This window comes from Octopus sinensis, linkage group LG1 (genome assembly GCF_006345805.1).
Source record: "Octopus sinensis linkage group LG1, ASM634580v1, whole genome shotgun sequence".
NCBI classification, from domain to species: domain Eukaryota; kingdom Metazoa; phylum Mollusca; class Cephalopoda; order Octopoda; family Octopodidae; genus Octopus; species Octopus sinensis.
This window is the reverse complement of record NC_042997.1, coordinates 163750446-163769524: the sequence shown is the minus strand read 5'-3', so window position 1 is coordinate 163769524 and position 19079 is coordinate 163750446. Positions and strand designations below refer to the sequence as shown.

The window sequence follows — 19079 nt, the reverse complement described above, 5'->3', positions numbered from 1 at the left end:
AGCCCAATCTGAGCGAATATCAATGTAGTATCTCTTGCAAATATGCAGACCTGCTGCCTACATATGGCAAACTTAAAGCCAATATAGATATTCAAAAATATCCTATGCAAATCCTATGAGTACAGCTTGTGTAACAGGAACCAGGAAAAGTGGAGTTGGCCCTCATGCTGAAAAGCTTGACTTTTTCACGAGAACATTCAGTTCACTGAATTTTAAAGCAGTGTTTCTGCTCAGTAGCAGCAACATGTTTTGCATTCTCATGAAATTTCCTTACAAGTCATGCAAATTCTGAGGGCAGATTTTTTCTTTTGCATTTTTCCTCATTTAGTCCCTCACAAACTAGTGTACAACTTTGTGTAGCAATATCTACACACATAGAAAAGTGTGTAGCTTACTGCAACAACACTTGCACATTATTAAGATATCAATAAGCGGAAACCAGCTCATCAATACTTGATAATAATTTTGCTTATATATTAATAAAAAAAACTTTTTTTTTTGCATTTTTTTGTATCAAAATAGGCCTATATCTTGTTTCAACTTTGACTGCTTCCAAGCAGGCAATGCATAATACTCTGCTTTTGTCATATTCAGAATCTCCTGAAAATTGAAAAGAATACAGTAATAATTAGAAAATAATAAAATTATTTCAACAAAATTACAAAGAAAAAAGCAATAAATTATCTTGCAGTAAATCCATACAAACTTTATTTTTCTCAGTGATACTTGCAAAATAAAAAATTTTAATTTAATTACTGAAAAAAATCTTTAAAAAAAACAAATGCACACATTTTTATATATATATATATACATATATATATACATATATATATAGTTAAGAAGTTTGTTTTTGAAGTTATAATTCATTGTCAACATATTGATAGAAACTACAAGAAGGCGGTGGTGTGTGCATTATATGGAATAGAAAATCTAACCCCAGCAAGTTGATGATGACACACACACACACACAAATAAGAGATCCTGCATATATGACAAATTGCTTCTTTAACTCAAAGCATTAATGCTTAATAAACCTATACTATAAATTTGTTTCTCAACTTATTATTTTAATACTGTAGAGTTATTGGCTTTTTATAAACTATTACTAAAAAAAATGGTAATAGCACCATGAATAATTATGAAAGATTCCTTAATTTACATTACAATAAATGAAGAAAACAGGCTTCTTATTTACCATTATTCTTTTATTTTTTAATTGAATCTTCACAAGATGGCCCTTTAAGTAGTAGTCCTACAGATAAAGCTACTACTTAAACTACTCATTTTTCTTTTAGTTGCACAATGCAACACACACATGCACAACTCCTTTCAAGTGTTCAACCAATCACACTATCACATACAGCAACCAAGTGCAGTAACTCCTCCAACCACCCCAATCAAGATGGATAGTCATAGTGCAATTTTTTTCATCACTTTCAATCTATGCTCTTGAGTAAGTACCTATTTTTGCAATTCACTCTCACAGAAGCGTTAGTCCTTCTATATCTCTCCTTTTTGATATTTATAAACTCAAAGCTATAGGAAACTTCTTTGTGTCACACATTGCAGTGATCTCTCATAAACACGAATTTCAACAAATTCTCCCTTTTCCTCTTATAGAGAAGGCACTCCTGCCTCCTGTTCTAACTGGTATTTTATTTTAGCAATCTTGCAAGGATGGAAAACAAAATCAACCCAACTGGATTTGAGGTTTGAACATAAGAACTGTGATGTAGAATGATCTCAGTTCAAGGGGTGCAAAAAGACTAATGGTACCTTCACCTTACTTAACAGGCACAACAAACCAGAGGAATTATTGTACCACTTCACGTTTATACTCATGACCAATTATCACTCTTTTGCCTTACCTCTTGCTATACTTTATAACAGAATGTAAATAAATACATACATTTAGTCCAAAACCATCAATTCTGAAAACCATCCTTCCTCCTTCAAAAACTTACGATTATAATACACAAATACAGATGCCCCCTGTGCTAAGGAACTGTTAAGACCTTGAAAATTTTGTTGTAATACAAAATGTATTTTCCATTGACTTCAATGTAACATGGAAGTCAAAGGCAGATAGGCTTCATATTATGAAATTTCATATCAAAGCAACATTTCCATAACATAGGGAGATGTCTGCACTGGATTTATTATAAAATTAATGTCAGTCAATCCCCTTGGGTGGCTTTAGCAGACTCCACTCTGCTGCAAGCATTTAAACAAGGACTCTTTCTTCTTTTCCTTACAAGTTAAGGAGGGGCAGGTAGCTTAGCTTCAAAATGATTAAGCCATACAAAAGAAAATATTTTATAAACTATTAGAAAGACATATCTTAACAACCAGGTGATGTGTATGTTTCTCTATTGTAAAAATAGCACTGCTGACAATAATTGATACTTACCTCAAATTCTTCATCACATAAATATGACTCAAGTTTTAGGGGGTCCACTTCTATTGGCAATGGTCTTTCTAATAATTCTTTCAAAGGATATTGTATCAAGCTTAATCGTGTCAGTTCTTCTCTCACATCTATGAGGCTATTTTCTGCTTTTCCATCCTAATAAGTAAAAAGAATTATAAAAAAAAGCTAGTAAAGGAGTTCTGTAATAAACAGGAAAATAAAACTGTGTTTATATATATTATAGATGGAAGCATAAGTGTAGTTTATATGTTACTAACCTTGAGAGAAAGTTCTTGAACTATTTCATCAACATTCCAGAATGGGAACAGATTTGTAAATTTCATAGGTTCTAGTCCAGCAAAAACTAGATAGGCTTTGATGGGTGTTGTGGTTTCTTTTGCTGCAATAATAAAGTATATATTACTTCTTAACATATAACATGATTTTTAGATAGCTAATATTTTTGTGAATTTCAAGTTCTTTATAGTCAATGATCAACTTTAATTTCCTGTAATGTTAAACAGATAAGTATCTCCGTATTTAGTGTAATCTGTCATATAACCTGAGATTATCCCAAGACAGAAAATATCAAGATATAATGCCATATGTATTCCATAGACATTTAGAGAATTGCAGTGCATGTTCCAACTCGGAATTAAAACTAGGTTACTGTATCAATTCAATAGAAGTTTGTATCCATTCTATGACAACAGCCACAAAGAATTGTTAGAGCAAGTAATCATACTGCAAAGTGACAATTCTAGTTGCAACAATTCAACTATAAAGTAGATGTTAAACAGAATTACATTCCTTTTCTACTCTGTGGCAGGGCTTCTTTGCATGAACTTGTGATCCAGCATTATCCCAAACAATTACCACATATCACATCTGTTGCTAACCAGATCAGACTCAAAGTAAAGGCAATATGTATTCCTTGAGAAAACCAAACACTTGGAACAGTACTTAATATTTTGATATTTTACAACCGTATCTTCAGTGCTATCAACATCAGTACAGATGAAGATATATAACACTCACAGCAGGTCATTAAAGCAAACAAAGTGTTCTTCTCAGAAACCAGTTTGCAAATAACTCCAGATAACAGAGATCCTAAATTTGTATGAGCCAAGTATCACAGAAATAAAGAAACTGCATACACCAATGCCTGCACAAAGATTTTTGTACATAACTTGAAATCTCTTCAAGACCGCAAAGCAAGCATTAGTTTCTTGAACTGGCCAACTATTAGGAGGGAAGACTGAAGGAAAAAAACTGTAGTTGAATGTCACTTCCTTAGTTGTTGACAAAGAAACTGATAAGACCTAATCATTCTGACAAAACAGAAATCATTTGCATACAGAAAGTACCTTAATGATGTCAGAAATTAATTTAAAGACTACAACTTAATCTGTCACCCAATTAAACATCTTCATCAAACTTTTGGGCATCTTTAACAGCACTTGGTTCCAAGTGTTAAGACCAGGCTTTTGGCTTGAGAAAAGCCCATAAGTTGTAGCTTATTCCACTTTTTCTCCCACTAGTCTCTGATGTCCCATAATTAAAATTAAAAAGTAGATATGGCTGTAGTGTTGAACTTTATCCATAAAAATGATTGACTTAGAATTAGTACATTGCACTAACATATTTCACTTGATTAAATTGCTAGTTGTATAATGATGCTTTTTTTACTATATATTATTGAAATCAAGAAAAAAAAATAACACATGAAGAGGGGAAAAATAAAGTGAGTAATGTGAATTCTGAAGGAGAATGTAAGAAGAGAAATGGAAATATGTAGAAATTATAAATGGTGACTGAGATAAAAAAAAAAAAGAACCAAACAAAAAAACACTAAGGAGTAAAGATAACCAATTATAAAGTGATGTTTCATAGTTTCCAAAACACATAAAATAGGTTAATTGTTTGCCAAGCATGTGCATAATTACAGTAGGCTGGTTGGGATAGAAACACAGACAGACTTTATTCTGGTCTGAAAGTGGGATAAAGAATCACAAACTCAATTACACATGAAATGAGAACTGTTAAAAGTTTAAGAGAAAAGAATATAGTAAGGATAGTAGAAAGATAGTTTGAAAAGTCCTGCTGTGAATTTCATTTAGAAACATCTACAGGCAGAAAGTAATATCATCATCATCATCATTGTTCAATATCTCCCTTTTATGCTGGCATGGGTTGGATGATTCAAATGGATCCAACAAACTAGAGGACTATAACAAGATTCGGTACCTGCTTTGGCATGATTTCTTCAGCTGTTTGCCCTTCCTAAATCTAACCACTCTACAGAGTATACTGGGTGCATTTTTCATAACATCAGTTCTAGTGAAGTTACTTAAGAAGCCCACAAGTCAAGGCCTCTTTAACTGAGTGGTGGTGGTGGTTTTATGCCAGGTGATGAGAGACTGAAGTAAGATAGAGGGACAGGAACAAATGTCTTGCTGTAAGGAGATATATTGCTCCCAGTTGGAAAAAAGAGAAAAGATAGTGGTAACAAGACGTCACCCTCAAGGTACAAGAAAGATGTGGATACACATCACATGATCAGAACCACACAACATCTGATGCCTCTTACACTTGACTTTTCTCTCAACACATTTGCATTTGGTCGTTCATGTACACTGAACTGCACATCCAGTGTAACATGCTTGTTTCATTTCTTTACAGTTTTTATACATCCTCTACATTCATGGTCCAAGTTTCACTTCCATGTTACATTGTTATACTCGGCCTTTCAGTCTGAGAGAGGGCCTATTATAATTAACAGAGGTGATGGCTCTCTGAACTTTCTCCAACCAGTTCTTATTGTAGCAGCTATACTTTCAGAGTATATTCTTCCACTACTAATTAGGTCACCTAGATAACAGAAACTATCCATTACTTCTAAGGATCCACCTGCAAATTAATTAGGAAAAGCATCAGCCTAAATAAGATGCAGTTTGGTTTTGTGCGAGGGCTTAAAGGACTAATGAAGAATAAAGCCATGTATGTGATTTTATACAAGCAGAAGAGAGTATTACTAACCTTTACAATAGTCAAGTGCTGTCTGTAGAATACAGCGCTTTTCTACAACAAAACGAGATTGTGCTGATCCTGTATGTACATTTTCTATATCTTCATCTCCCTGGGGCCACCAACCTTGCCACACAAATACTTCATAGTTATTGTCCAGCAAAAACAAGGCTGCAATAAAATGAATTTCAAATAAATATTTAAATTGATGTGTTACATCAAGCATGGAATTTTCAAATTGGGCAGAAACAAAACAATCTAAAATACTTCATCTTCAAATTAGCAACTACCTTCCTCTTTTATTTCTACTTAACAGCTTTGTACAAGTACATCAGAAGATCTAATTTTAATACATATCTATTTAAAGTGAATTATTAATGACTGAAATTTCGATGTTTGACATTGTTTAAAGACCAAAAATATGGTGACAACAAATTAGTAAATAAACAGATTAAAATATTTTGAAGAAAAACACAAATAAGATTAATGAAAGTGAATTGCAAGAAAGAAATACAAGTGAGCAACTAAAAAAATATTCATTTACTACATTTACTTAAAATGGATATATTAAACAGAGCCTACCAGGTTGAGTAGCATTATAGAGGTCTGATTGCAAGAATGGATATGGTGTGAATGTTTCATCAACACAAGATGGATTCTTCACTTCAGTTACATCAATAACACCAGGAACACTATTAAATTCAAATAGCCTTATTGACCAATCGTAGGAATACAGGTGATCTGAAATCATAAGATGAAAATGATTTTTTATCAGAGAAATATTCTCACAAAACTTGAGCACTGAACAAATAGAATTAGAAAATTAGAACAATCTTAAAATTATAAATTAAATGTTTTATTTTTAGATTATGCATAGCCAGAATGTAAATTTCAAAGACCCTTTTACACAAAAATATAGAAGAATAAGAATTTTCATGAAAGAAAAGAATTTTAAGACTTACCATTTAAAAGTGACATGTATTGCCTCCTGTCATTTCCAGATAAAATTGTCCAAAATTCTGAAGTTTCTGAACCCTCCTCAAATTGAGTAATATTCAAGGAAATATTGGCAGGTAAACCAACTTCAAGTGGATTGCTACAAATTAAAAATGATTTTCCATGATTTAAAACTACCATAGTTATTAATGAGTCATCTACTAAAATAAATGGGAGAAAAACATAGATGATGTCATTATTCTTTTATTTTTTTAGGTGTTTCAGTTGTTTTATTGCAGCCATGCCAGAGCACCGCCTTTAGTTGAACAAATCAACCCCATGACTTATTCTTTGTAAGCTCAGTACTTATTCTATCAGTCTCTTTTGCCAAACTGCTAAGTTACAGGGATGTAAACACACCAACATTGGTTGTCAAGCGATGGTGGAGGGACAAACACAGACACACAAATACATACATACATATATATATATATATATATATATATATATATATATATATATATATATATATACGACAGGCTCCTTTCAGTTTCTGTCCACCAAATTCACTCACAAGGCTTTGGTTGGCCTAAGGCAATAGTAGAAGATACTTGCCCAAGGTGCCACACAGTGAGACTGAGCCTGGAACCATGTGGTTGGGAAGCAGGCTTATCACAAAGCCACTCCTGTACCTATTGTTGATTTTTTTTTCCCAACACAGTGTATCTAGAACAACATTATCCAATGAGTTCTTTTTATTCATGACAGTATGGTGCAATCTGCAAGAAATCTGGCTGCTATTTCCTAAGCAGATAAGACTCACTCTTTGACTCAAGGCTAGATCAGATACCTGATACAGATAGTTATCATACATAAGGAATGTATGATAAAAGTGAACAGTACTAGTTATGTCAAAGACTAGCAAGTACAATATTTTCTTCAACATTTTCTTTAAGTCGTTATTAACTAATATTATCATCTTCCATTGTTAAGATCATTTAGAACTATTACATTAACTTATTTAATCAGAGAGTATGACAGAAATGATTTACTGATAACTTGTCTTCTCAAGAATACATTAGAAAACAGAGAAGATAGGCATTTACTACTGTGTACTCAGTGAAATCAATAGGCAAACAAAATTGCAGTGGGATCTTGTGTATACTCAGAAAGAAATCAGAGTTCACGTGCTCTAAATGTGCAGGTGTAGTTAGTGATAAAACCAATTATGAAAGGAAGTCTATCAACAGCCTAGACAGTTCAACAGATCTAGGTGATACTTTCTATAGGTTAGGTAATCTAATTAGTGTTAGGAATTGCAGCAAAAAAAACAGACCTTAGTAACTACAATAAGGAAGAGGTACAAAGGTGCAGGGAGTTAGTGTTTCTGATGACCAAAAAAGGGATTAACTTTCTATGTAAGAATATGTACTGTATGGAGCAGATTTAAATATTGTGATGCAACATGGTAAGCAGATATGAGCAATGAACTCTAAAGATATGTGGAAGCTGGAAAGTAATGAAGTAGGTATGGTCCATTGTATAAAAGCAGAAAACAATTGAGTTGAGAGGGACTGAGTATTGAAGGCATCATTTGCCTGTAATGGCATTGGCATGTAAAAGGACAATAAGTGCTGGGTAAAAAATTGTTATTTACAGTTGGTAGAAGATACTTATAGAAAAGAAAACCATCAAAAGTAATGAAATCAGATCTAAAAATTGCTGAGTTCATAAATAAAGCAACAAAAGTCCAAGAGAAGTGACAATATGCAACAGTACAGCAGAAACACCTAAACTATGCCACACAAAAAAGTGGACATTGATGATGGCAGTCATGATAGTAACCATACACATACAAATAGTGTGATAAACTAAAAGAAAAGAATTCAAATTAAATTGTGACGTAAAGAAACCAAGAACTGAAATGAGTTGTTAATATGAATATAGTTTTAAGCCCAATTTTTAGATAGAGATTTTAAAATATATTTATTTATATCTATCTTCACTACATTTCAACTGATCTGAGCTTAAATCCTCATCAGATTATCTTAGGCCAAACCAGTCGAAATGTGGTGTAGAAGTTCTATTCACACATTACACTTAATTTAGAAATAAATTCAAATCCAGTCTTGTATTAAGTACACATCTAGGAATAAGACACCTGATGACATCCAGCAATTAAACTGCTTAAAGGCATAGCATAGATGTAAATATTGAAAAAGCTTCACCTCTAAAAACGAGATAAATAAATAGCTAAAAAAGGTTTACTCTAAATAAATTAATCATCTTAGAACATATAGGTACAAAGTGAACAGAGAGGCAACAGTAATTACCTTTTCAGTACATTCGCAACTGCAATCTGTGCCAGTTCTCTTGTATTTGGAGAAGATTTTGATCCGTGCCAAATGAAAACTTTTCCTGTTAGAACATTCAGTAAAATAAAGGAAGACCGGCTTCTTAAGGCTGAGGTATTTGCAGATTCTAATTCAATAAGGCATACTTCATTACTTTTCTCATTTCTGAGACAGAAGAACTTCCAGGGTTCTTGTGTGTTTGTCTCCTCTTCTTCTCGTCTTCCAACATGAACAATCATCTTACCTCCAAATAAATTCAGGAAACATGGTGGTTCTTTCCCTTCTAATACTCGAACCTAAAATGCAGATTAATAAATATTAATTTCTCTGTGATTGTATTATAAAAAGCAACAAACATTAATGTCTTAGTGAAGTATATCTCTTCAGGATATACTTCACAAAAATAAAGTCAAATTTTGATGCTAAATTGGCAGAGTCATTAGAGCAATTATGACTTGTATTTTAAATTCAAATTCCAAAGCCAACTTTGTTTTTAGGGTGGTGGATGTACAGAATCATTAGGGATCAAATGAAAAGCCTTGCAGTACTTGTCCTGTTTTGTTTTTTCTTTTCATTCTAAGTTCAAATCACACTGTAATCTACTTAGGTGGCAGACTTAATTAATTACTTGGTTTAGTATCATCACCTAATTCTGGGGTGCTTTTAGCAGAGTCCACTGTACAGCAAGCATTTGGGTTCTTCCCTCCCTCCCTCCTTCCCTCCAGTTTCAGAGGTTCTGAAAAGAAGCATGAGCACTGCCTATCTCTCTTGTCTAAACAATTAACAAAATTCCCATCTTCAAAAATTACTGATTCTCAAAAATTTGCTTTGAATATTTAATGAAAGTAGTAACTTAATTACTGAAACAGACTTACTTGTGGTCCTCTTTCTTCATCAAGCTCAACAGTCATCAGTGCAGATGCCCCCTTTTCAGTGATAGTAGAGTTTTTACCTTGCCAAAAAAAGTAGGCACATCTCTCACGGCCTACAGTAGACCGTCTAGATCCACTTTTGGCTCCTGAGCAAACACAAAAAAAGGTATTATGACTCATATTTCAAATAAATACAATAAAATATGACAAAACTGTATCAAATTACATAATCTAGTAAATTTATTAAACAGTTATTAGTTTATTTGAAAGAAAAAACACTGAAATGATATTACTTTTAGTAATATCATTAACACTATTTTGTATATTTAAAGATCTCTCTTTAAGAATATTTTATAAATCACTTCAGTGTATTTAGTGCATTCCTAAAATCATTGAAAACTAAAATAAAGAAGCAAAAACTATTTACCTGTAGCTACTATTCTATATTCCCATCTCACAACATATGTATCTCCATCATGAAACTGACCATTGCTGATATAATCTAGTTTATAATGGTCAAACTCAAGAACATGCCACACTGTGACTGCTATCGTTGTTATTTCAAAATGCTGTATGAACCCATCCATGTCTTCATCCCTTAAAAAGAATATAAACCATTAAGATTTAACATAAGGATTATTGTTGTTACTAGGGAGTATTATTTGTTCATGACAAACTGTACAGTTGAAATCACATGACATGTCTGAAATATGATGAAACTGTCCTCCATGCTTTTGTTGACTGCCAATGATCCACCATCCACTGAACTGATGCTAAATAATTGCCACAGTGTGTGGCATAAACTAAGTTGTCTATGGCTACTATAGTAAAACTTTTTCCATTACCTCCTTTAAAAGGGAAGGTTGATCAGTATTTTTATACCTGTTGGCTATAGCAAAATGGATAGTTTACTGGATAAGAGTGATATATTTGAAGTTAAGCCTTTTCTGTCTGTGAATCACAGTCTTCTTCCACAATCACTTGAAGTAAATGATGAGGACAGAGAGAAAAATCCGAACTCCTTATAAATCTCATGAAAGAGAATTAAGATTAGTGAGTAGTGTTGATGGATGTGTCAGCTCTCGAGTTTTGCTTGTGGAGGGAAGGCACTTGCTTTTCTGTTAAGAGCAACCAGGATCTATACGGGTTGCCTTGATTTGGCCTCTCTGGCTATTGCATTTTGATATCATTATTATTTATTATATGAAAGCACTCATAATACATTGCTATGGTGTAAAAAGCATGTCATACTGTGAAAAAGGGATGGTAAAACTGCATGAGATAGAGAGGGAGCAAGACACAGATTCAAATAAATGCTACTGGCACATAACACATATGAATGCAACTGGTGCATTTACACATACATACATGAATTGGCTGTGTGTGTGCATGCACAAGTGCATATAAGAGTGGAGATTATTTGTATATGTGCTCACACCATTAGTGTTTGTGCATGTGCAAGTCTCTGCATGTGTCTATGTGACAATGTGTCATTAGCCAACTCTTTCAGAGCAAGCATGTCTTCAGAATTAAATCAACTCAATGCATTGCCTTTTGAGAGAGATTGCAAGCTAATTGACTTTTTTTTTCTACAATTAATTGTATAAAGGGGAGATACAATGCTGTAAGTGTTACAGCATTGTATCTCCCCTTTATACAATTAATTGTAGAAAAAAAAGTCTATTAGCTTGCAATCTCTCTCAAAAGGCAATGCATTGGAGTTGATTTAATTCTGAAGACATGCTATGGACATTCAATGTTTACTTATGTCACTATATTCATCTTCATATATTTTATGTGATATATGTTAGAATCAAATACACTTACCAGTGTGTTCCTCTGCCAACATTACTTCCTTCAAGAACCATCAAATAAGGTCCTGGATGAGGTCTCTCAGCTAACTTTCCACCATCATAAGCTACCAAGTCACTGTGATCTGTTTGCTAACAAAATACAAAGAATAAACTGGTAAAAAAAGATTCCAAGCAGTAGTCTTTCAATTCACAGAAACTAAAAATCACCAAAGTCTCACCCACAAGATAAACCAAAAACATGTAAAAGGCTTGAAAAACCAAAAATCTTTACTGTTTGATGAAACCAACAACTGGAAAAACTTCAAGCTTCATCTAAAAATCTTTGAAGGCAGCACCCCACAATAGTTACAGTACAACAGAAACCAGAATAAAAGACTTTATTTTATAAAATGCATTATCTATTTCTTTCATATCAACCTCAGTCAGTATTAATTCCCAGATGGAAATGATCAAATCTACTACTTATATATTACATAACTATAAAATTAAATACTGCCTACTGTGATAAAATAGCATTTGTATACAATTTGTATATCAACATGTAATACTGGTAAAATATATGTAAAAAAAAAAAATTCAAAATATTTGAAATAATAAGATATATTTTAAATTTAAAAAAGCAATCAAATATTGAAATGAAATTTGACCCCAATATAAAGAGAGGTTGAGTTTTATAATTTACTATAGTAAAAAAATAATTAGTTTAAAATGGAGAGAAGATAAATAAAATATTCTATAAATCTAAATATATTTTAACTAGTCTAGGTGACAAATGCATGAGTAAAATATTTAGATGAAACAAAAAGAACTTGCTAAGCATTTACACTTTCATTTATGGGCAAAAAAAAAATCAAAATTACAATTTTTAAAATGAATCACATTTCAACAATCAGGAAGAAAGTGATTTTGGTAATAGGAGTCTAAGGGAGTTAATTGCATGAGTGTGGACAGGTAGAGAATTGAAATAGTTTTCTTTTACATTACAGAATGTCCTAGACCACTTTAAACAACATTGTAGGCCCCTGAGCAAATCAGTATGCTCAGCCTTATAATATTTATTGATTGACAGCAAGCCACAGTATACATAGATCAGAACTGGATCCATAGACCTATGAGGCATCTGGGCAAATGCCCAGTGTGCCTATACCTTAAGACAACCTGAGAATGTCTCACACAGCATAACTACATACTACTCAATAAATTAAACAAATGTTTTTTGTACTTGGTGTAGTTAACTGAAAAATGCATTATCAGTATCAACAAACGTTCTAAGGAGGCAAATAGGAGTAAGAGGAGAAAATATGCTGAGCTACGGAAGTTATGCCAAAAGAATGGGTGGCAAGCAAAGTAAGATCCCATTGAGGGATTTGCAGGCTACTTCGCAAAGGGTTTGCAAGCCACTCCTTCTGCAGAGCTTATAAATTGCTTGGCATCACAAAGGCAAGTAGGCAGAAGCCATTAAATTGGTTGTAGAGGCAGCAAGGGTTGCCTCAAGGTGGCCTTAGGTGAGGAAGTGCAAGCCCTGGGAGGGGCAGTGCAAACTGGACTCAAGTTGGAGCTTGATGAACCCCCCAGCAGGGTTGCCTGGGCGAGGGTATTTGATGTTGAAAGACCCAAAACATCTAATCATTCCAGATAATGTCCAGGTGCATCACAAGATGATGTAAGGAAAAATTGATGCCTTGTAAAACATTTAATCTTCAATTAGTATTCTACAAAAATACAAGTTCATACTTCATATTGTATAAATATTCTTACTTTTGATGTATTTTTCTCTAGGCTCTTCACTTTAATCAGTCGAGTGGAATCAGGCCAATCAGCAAATTTCTCTCGAAAAGCTATAGTTTCCATATTTTCATTGACCTTGCCAAATATAGCCCAGTTGGGACGGCTGCATTTGTCACTCTCTACATCACCTTCTGCAGACACTGAAATCAAAAATATATTTCTTTAAAGTCACTATTCACAGTATTCCCCTCTGTTCCCATCTCTAACCATTCGTCACTTTTCTTTCACACTTATGTAAAATTACCTACCCACCAACCCTTTCCAATCTACTATCAGTATTCTCTTATACTCACGTTCTTGTAGTTTGAGGTTTCACCCTGACACCTCATCATCACCATGTCTTTTCATTCTTTCCAGCTAGGGTAACCATGAATCTCCTCTATGGCAAGACACCTGTTCCTGCCCCTCTGTCATATTTAAATTTTTCAATGCCTGGCATAAAGTCACCTCTCTCAATACTACACCCTCACTCAGTAGTGGTGTCTTGTTTTGTGGGTTATTTGTTGACCTTACAAGTGCTAATTCCATGAAAAAAGCACTCAGTGCAATCTGTAAAGTGGTGGGTATTAAGAAAGGCATTCAGCCTTAGAAACCATGCCAAAACAGACATTGAAGCTCAACACAATTTTCTGGCTTTGAGACTCTGTTGAACCATCCAATCCATTTCAATGAGGAGGAAGAGGACAACAGTGAAGGAAATGTTATTTCAGCTAGATATTCTTATGAAATACTGAACTGTTATAATAAAGTGAAGTATATTCTTTATGTTGCAATCAGGTAACTAAAGCTAGTAGAATGGTGTGTTTACTCAAGACCAAGGGGGTCAGTAATCTAACACAAAGATGATTTTAATTTAATTGGTGAGAAAACTGGCAAATTTATAATAATCTGTATTGAAATATGAAATTACAATTTGCTACTAAAGTATGGAATAACAAAATATTGCTAAAATGATTTAAAAATAAAAGTGCTTTGATTCATACATCTTAGAGGAGACATCTGATTTATTATTGCAGACTCATAATCGTAGCCTTTGTTCCAAAGCTGCTGAGCAAGTTCAAGCCCCAGCTTTTTCTTTAAAGGTGAAGCTTTCTTTCCTTGCCAGACATATAATTCACAGCCAAAATCAAAGACTAGTACCTGAAACAAAATTTGAATATATGTAAGCTCATAATGTATACATAGTAACAATCATCTGAAGATAATATTAGTTTAGCTATTGGAATTGATAAATGTAAGTTTTATTTATCAAATTGTCGTCTATTGTTGCTATAACTCTAACAACACAAAATAACAGCTGCAATGTTTTCAATATTAATGAAACAACATAATTTAAGACTAATTCTGGACAAAATTATCAGATTGAGCATTAATCTAACTCGCATGATTTTCAAGCACATACACAAATATATGTGGATACATGTAACTACATACATGTTCACAGAAACACACATACATGGACATATACAACTACACAACTGTGCACACAAACACACACATACAAAACAGAACTATTAATTTATAAACAATAATCAAAGATCAGTTGAAAAAGAATAGTGCCAGAAATTTACACAAATGTTGGAAAAATTGAAGAGCACAGATTTGAAAAGAAGACCAGTGATGTTACTTTACAAAAATTCAGTCAAGGACATGAGTTTATAGATAAAATAATAAAATAACAATATTGGTTAGGTACATTATAAAACAAACTGCCAGGTAAAATTCTATATAAAACCATTAGTTAGGGAAATTATAAGAGTAGCGGAAACATCCTAATTAGTGTTCTAACATGTTATTGCAATGTATGGGAAAATGAGCTACAGGGAACATTTTCAATTGAAATAATAAATGCGAAAATTCACAAAGTACTTCAAAAGACAATGACAACAAACATTTAGATAAATAGTTAAAGCAACAAATTTTTAATGAGGTATGCAAACTAACTTCATTGCTCTTCAACATTTCATGTTTGGGAGAATCTCCCCAGTATTCTTCATATGGTTTCAAGCAATTCTTTTCAATCTTATAGATCATATTTCTACTAACTATAGCATTTTCATATAATTCATCTTCATCAGGAGGTCCGCACTCTGAAAAAGAGACAGACAAGGTTTTAATAGAATAAATATGAATATTATTGTGGGTAAAAATATAGCTAAACCATGTGACTTTAATAATATTTACAGTAAAGAATTTTAATTATCATCACATATATTGAAACTGTAAGGTTATAAACTTTAATTATTGTGAATGATCATAAGAATTACTTTATCCCACCAATAAAGAGTGATGCAATGGTGTATGACCTTACAATCTTTTAGAATTTATCCTTTATACTTCTCTACAATAGTATAAATAACAATTATAAATCTATAGGAAAATACATGCAAAATTTTATCTATGAAAGGGGGATGTTCAGCAAAAACTGACTGAAAATTGTACTGAAACATACAGTTCATGTTGCAATCAATAAATATATGAGATAGTTGTACAGAATACGAGGATATATCTTTGGATTAAATTTACTGATAGAAGGCAGGAGGGTGAATTAAGTGCAAGAATTGCAGGTGCTGGTGCAGTAATGCACCAGCTTCAGCAGTCAGTCATTAGAAGAAGGAAGGTAAGTGTAAAAGCTAAACTCATGATCTTCAAATTTGATGTCCAACTTTATCTATGGTTATGAATCTTGGGTAATGACTGAAAGAACAAGACTGCAAATACAAGTAACCAAAACAGAGTTCCTCCAAAGGACCTTTGAAGTAACATTACTTGTAAAAGTGTGTGTAGCTTGGTGACCAGAGAGGCACTCCAAGCAGAGCTGCTATTTCTCCCAATTGAGAGATCTCAGCTTTGATACTATGGACATGTGGTAAGAATGTTTAGAGAAAAGATCACTGGACAAGTTTTATAGGGAAAAGCAACTAGCAGGAGATCCAGTAGTAGGCCAAGAGCAAGATGATAGGGTAACATCCATAAGTGCAGTTGGCCTCACTTGAGATCCAATTGGATAAATTGGAAAGGGTTGCTTCTGACAGACCCAATAGAAGTCTCAGGAATAAGTGAGTGAAGAAGATGAGATGAGATATACAAATATAATCACTGAATCATACACTAAATTACAGTTTCATTACAAAGGAAAAACGTCTATAGTGAAAATATTCTACAACAACAGTTTTCAAAAAAATGCATTATTTTTCTCACTCTTAAACAGGAAACTTGGTACAAGATAATATATCTTTCTCTTTTCCTTGTATATATTAGACAATGTTTGTAAAGAATGTTAAAACTATTGAGATATGTCTCAGTTACTTATAAAAACATTACAAGATGAGTAATAAAAAAACTTTCTTCAAAGACTGAAACCCTAAAAGTTTATGCATTTAAATTAGTAACAGTGGAAAGTATATGAGAGAGAAACAGCTGCTCTGATTTTTGGAATATGAGGAGAATTTGTGGCTTGAATAAGGTGAGAAGCTGCAATCTCATATTCATTTCAAATTTTGGCACAAGGCCAGCAATTTTGGGGAAGGGATAAATCAATTACATTGACACCAATGCTCGACTGCTATTTATTTTATAACCCTGAAAGTATGACAGGTAAAGTCAACCTTAGTGGAATTTGAAATCAGAACATAAATATGGACAAATGCCACTAAGAATTTTGTTTAGTGTGCTAACGATTTAGCCAGCTCAAGTTGCCTTAAGTTGCAATTTAGTATTAATAACTACCTAAACAAGTTCAAAAAAAAAATGTAGTTGTGTCATATTTTTCAAATCCATACTTTTGTCAGGTTTAACGACAAAGGATAAGGACTATTGGGAAAAGAGTATTGTGGGAACTGTTCCAAACAATATCAACATAAAAAATTCCTGTTCAGTAAATGGAAGTGATAGAATTCTAAGTATTCAGAATTTCTTTAAAAGATAGTATTTTTCAACATAAATTATACCTTGACAATCATCCTCAGAGCCTTGCAGTAAATCCCAAAATACAGGACTTGATACTTTCTTGCTGTCAATCATCACAAATTGTGCTGAAGATCTATAGCCAAGATCTTTTTTCTGTTGAACATGGGTAGCTATATCTGCAGACTAAAACAAAAGTAAAATAAATATATAAGATTATTCCATATTTTTTTTATAAAAACGTTCATGAATGTCATGAATAATAAGCTATTCTTGTAGTCTTTGTAGCTTACAGTTTTATTTTTCCAACACTTTCTTTTTCAAAGATTTTTTTAGAAGATTACATAGAATCAAAGAAATAAATAAGCCATAACAGTCATCTTAAGATGTTTAAAATCAGTCTTTATAGCTTATGTAATTAATTAAATAATGGAGTTATTCAATAATTCACACCTAGCAATAATATCACTTTCAAAACTTAATTTCCAAAAAGTTACTAATAATTTCAAAATCATAATATAGATTATGTTGAAACAAGCAATAAAAAGACAAACCAGTAATTCAAATGTAACTATTGTGCTCTTCTTCGTTAAAAACATTAAACACAACATTCCCCACACTTTGATGATTTGGAGAATGAGGGGTACACTAAATGCTTATCTTACAATACAGTTATTAATACGATATACAAAAATATTGCAATACCTCTAGACACCCCAATACAAGTTTACTAGACACTGATTTATGGACAGAAAACTTACTCATAAATACATCATCAAAACCTGGCATAAAATACATGACACAGAGTCTATGACCCTTGGTGAGAACATTGTTAACTACAAAACACTTGCTTCTGTCGGAAACTGCCAACATCAAAACATCTTAATGACAAACTTCATAAGAATAATGAAAATATAACAAGAATGTAACACTCAAAAGTGGCACTCAGACTGGTGCAGGATGGGGATGAATGCAATGGGGAGTGGTGAGAATGGTGAAAGTGTGAGGGAAGGAAATAGAGATGGGGAGATGGGACATACATTACAAAACTCAACTGACCTTACCCTGGATGTTGGATAAATTATATTAATGCTAAAGAGGCTTCTGAATCACTATTTATATACGTGCACGCACACACACATACGCACAAACTGCTGCTGTTATCACCATCATGATCACCACCATCATCATCACGTCCCTTTTTTCCAACAGAACATCTTGCCATTTGTCACATTCTTTTGACATCTTTTGTGAGATTCATCACCCTGACATTAGCTTTTACCACTTCTACCTCTGTCTCCATTGGATACAGTTTACCCATCCGTAGTCCTCCATATACACCATATGACTGTATCAATGCAGTTTCCTTTCATGCAAACTACAATGGTTTCCTCTTATATTTTATTTATCTTTCAACTCATTTGTACCACCTCATGCATGCATATTAACAGTACAGAGCCAGTGGGCCAGGTTTGTTTCATTCCTCTCCAACCTTTGTACATCCTCTGTGTTCAGTACCCATGTCTTACCACGATGCAGCACAATACTTCAAACACAAGGAACAGACATTCTACTCTTTAATTCAAAGAGAGAAACTTCTTATTGCTAGCAGAGATGATAACATCCTGAACTTTTTCCACCCAGTTCTTATTCTGGTTACTATGCTTTCAGAGCACCCACTTCCACTACTGATTAGGTTGCCAAGACAACAGAAATTATCAACTACTACTGAGCTTTCCAAGCATTGAAAATAATTTTACTATTGAACTGACAAACTGCCTGAGATCCCAGTATACCTCTTGTGCACCCACATACACACACACATATGCATGCACACTAGCTATAAAGTTACAATGTGATTTAGATAAAATAATCAATTAAACATTTTGCTTTGATGAGGAATTAGTATGTTTGTCTTCACTAGGTTTTCCTTTGTTGAAAAAAAAAATGAAATGGTTTAGGCAGTTACTAG

At 33.2% G+C, this 19079-nt stretch overlaps 1 protein-coding gene across 10 annotated transcripts in view; it reads right to left on the bottom strand.

Annotated features, from left to right (window-relative positions):
* Nucleotides 1–490: 490 nt before the first annotated feature.
* Nucleotides 491–19079, bottom strand: part of LOC115211517 (supervillin) — a 273144-nt gene continuing 254555 nt past the window's right edge. For all 10 annotated transcript variants that reach the window (XM_036506226.1, XM_036506231.1, XM_036506225.1 and 7 more), the window contains 14 exons: nt 17152–17293; nt 15146–15291; nt 14185–14341; nt 13172–13341; nt 11427–11542; nt 10027–10196; nt 9603–9745; nt 8707–9023; nt 6400–6533; nt 6020–6178; nt 5450–5608; nt 2689–2810; nt 2411–2566; nt 491–600 (listed from right to left, as the gene is read on the bottom strand). In XM_036506226.1, coding sequence (XP_036362119.1) covers nt 514–600; nt 2411–2566; nt 2689–2810; nt 5450–5608; nt 6020–6178; nt 6400–6533; nt 8707–9023; nt 9603–9745; nt 10027–10196; nt 11427–11542; nt 13172–13341; nt 14185–14341; nt 15146–15291; nt 17152–17293 — 2178 coding nt within the window. In that variant the 3' untranslated portion in view covers nt 491–513. The remainder of the gene's footprint in view (nt 601–2410; nt 2567–2688; nt 2811–5449; nt 5609–6019; nt 6179–6399; nt 6534–8706; nt 9024–9602; nt 9746–10026; nt 10197–11426; nt 11543–13171; nt 13342–14184; nt 14342–15145; nt 15292–17151; nt 17294–19079) is intronic.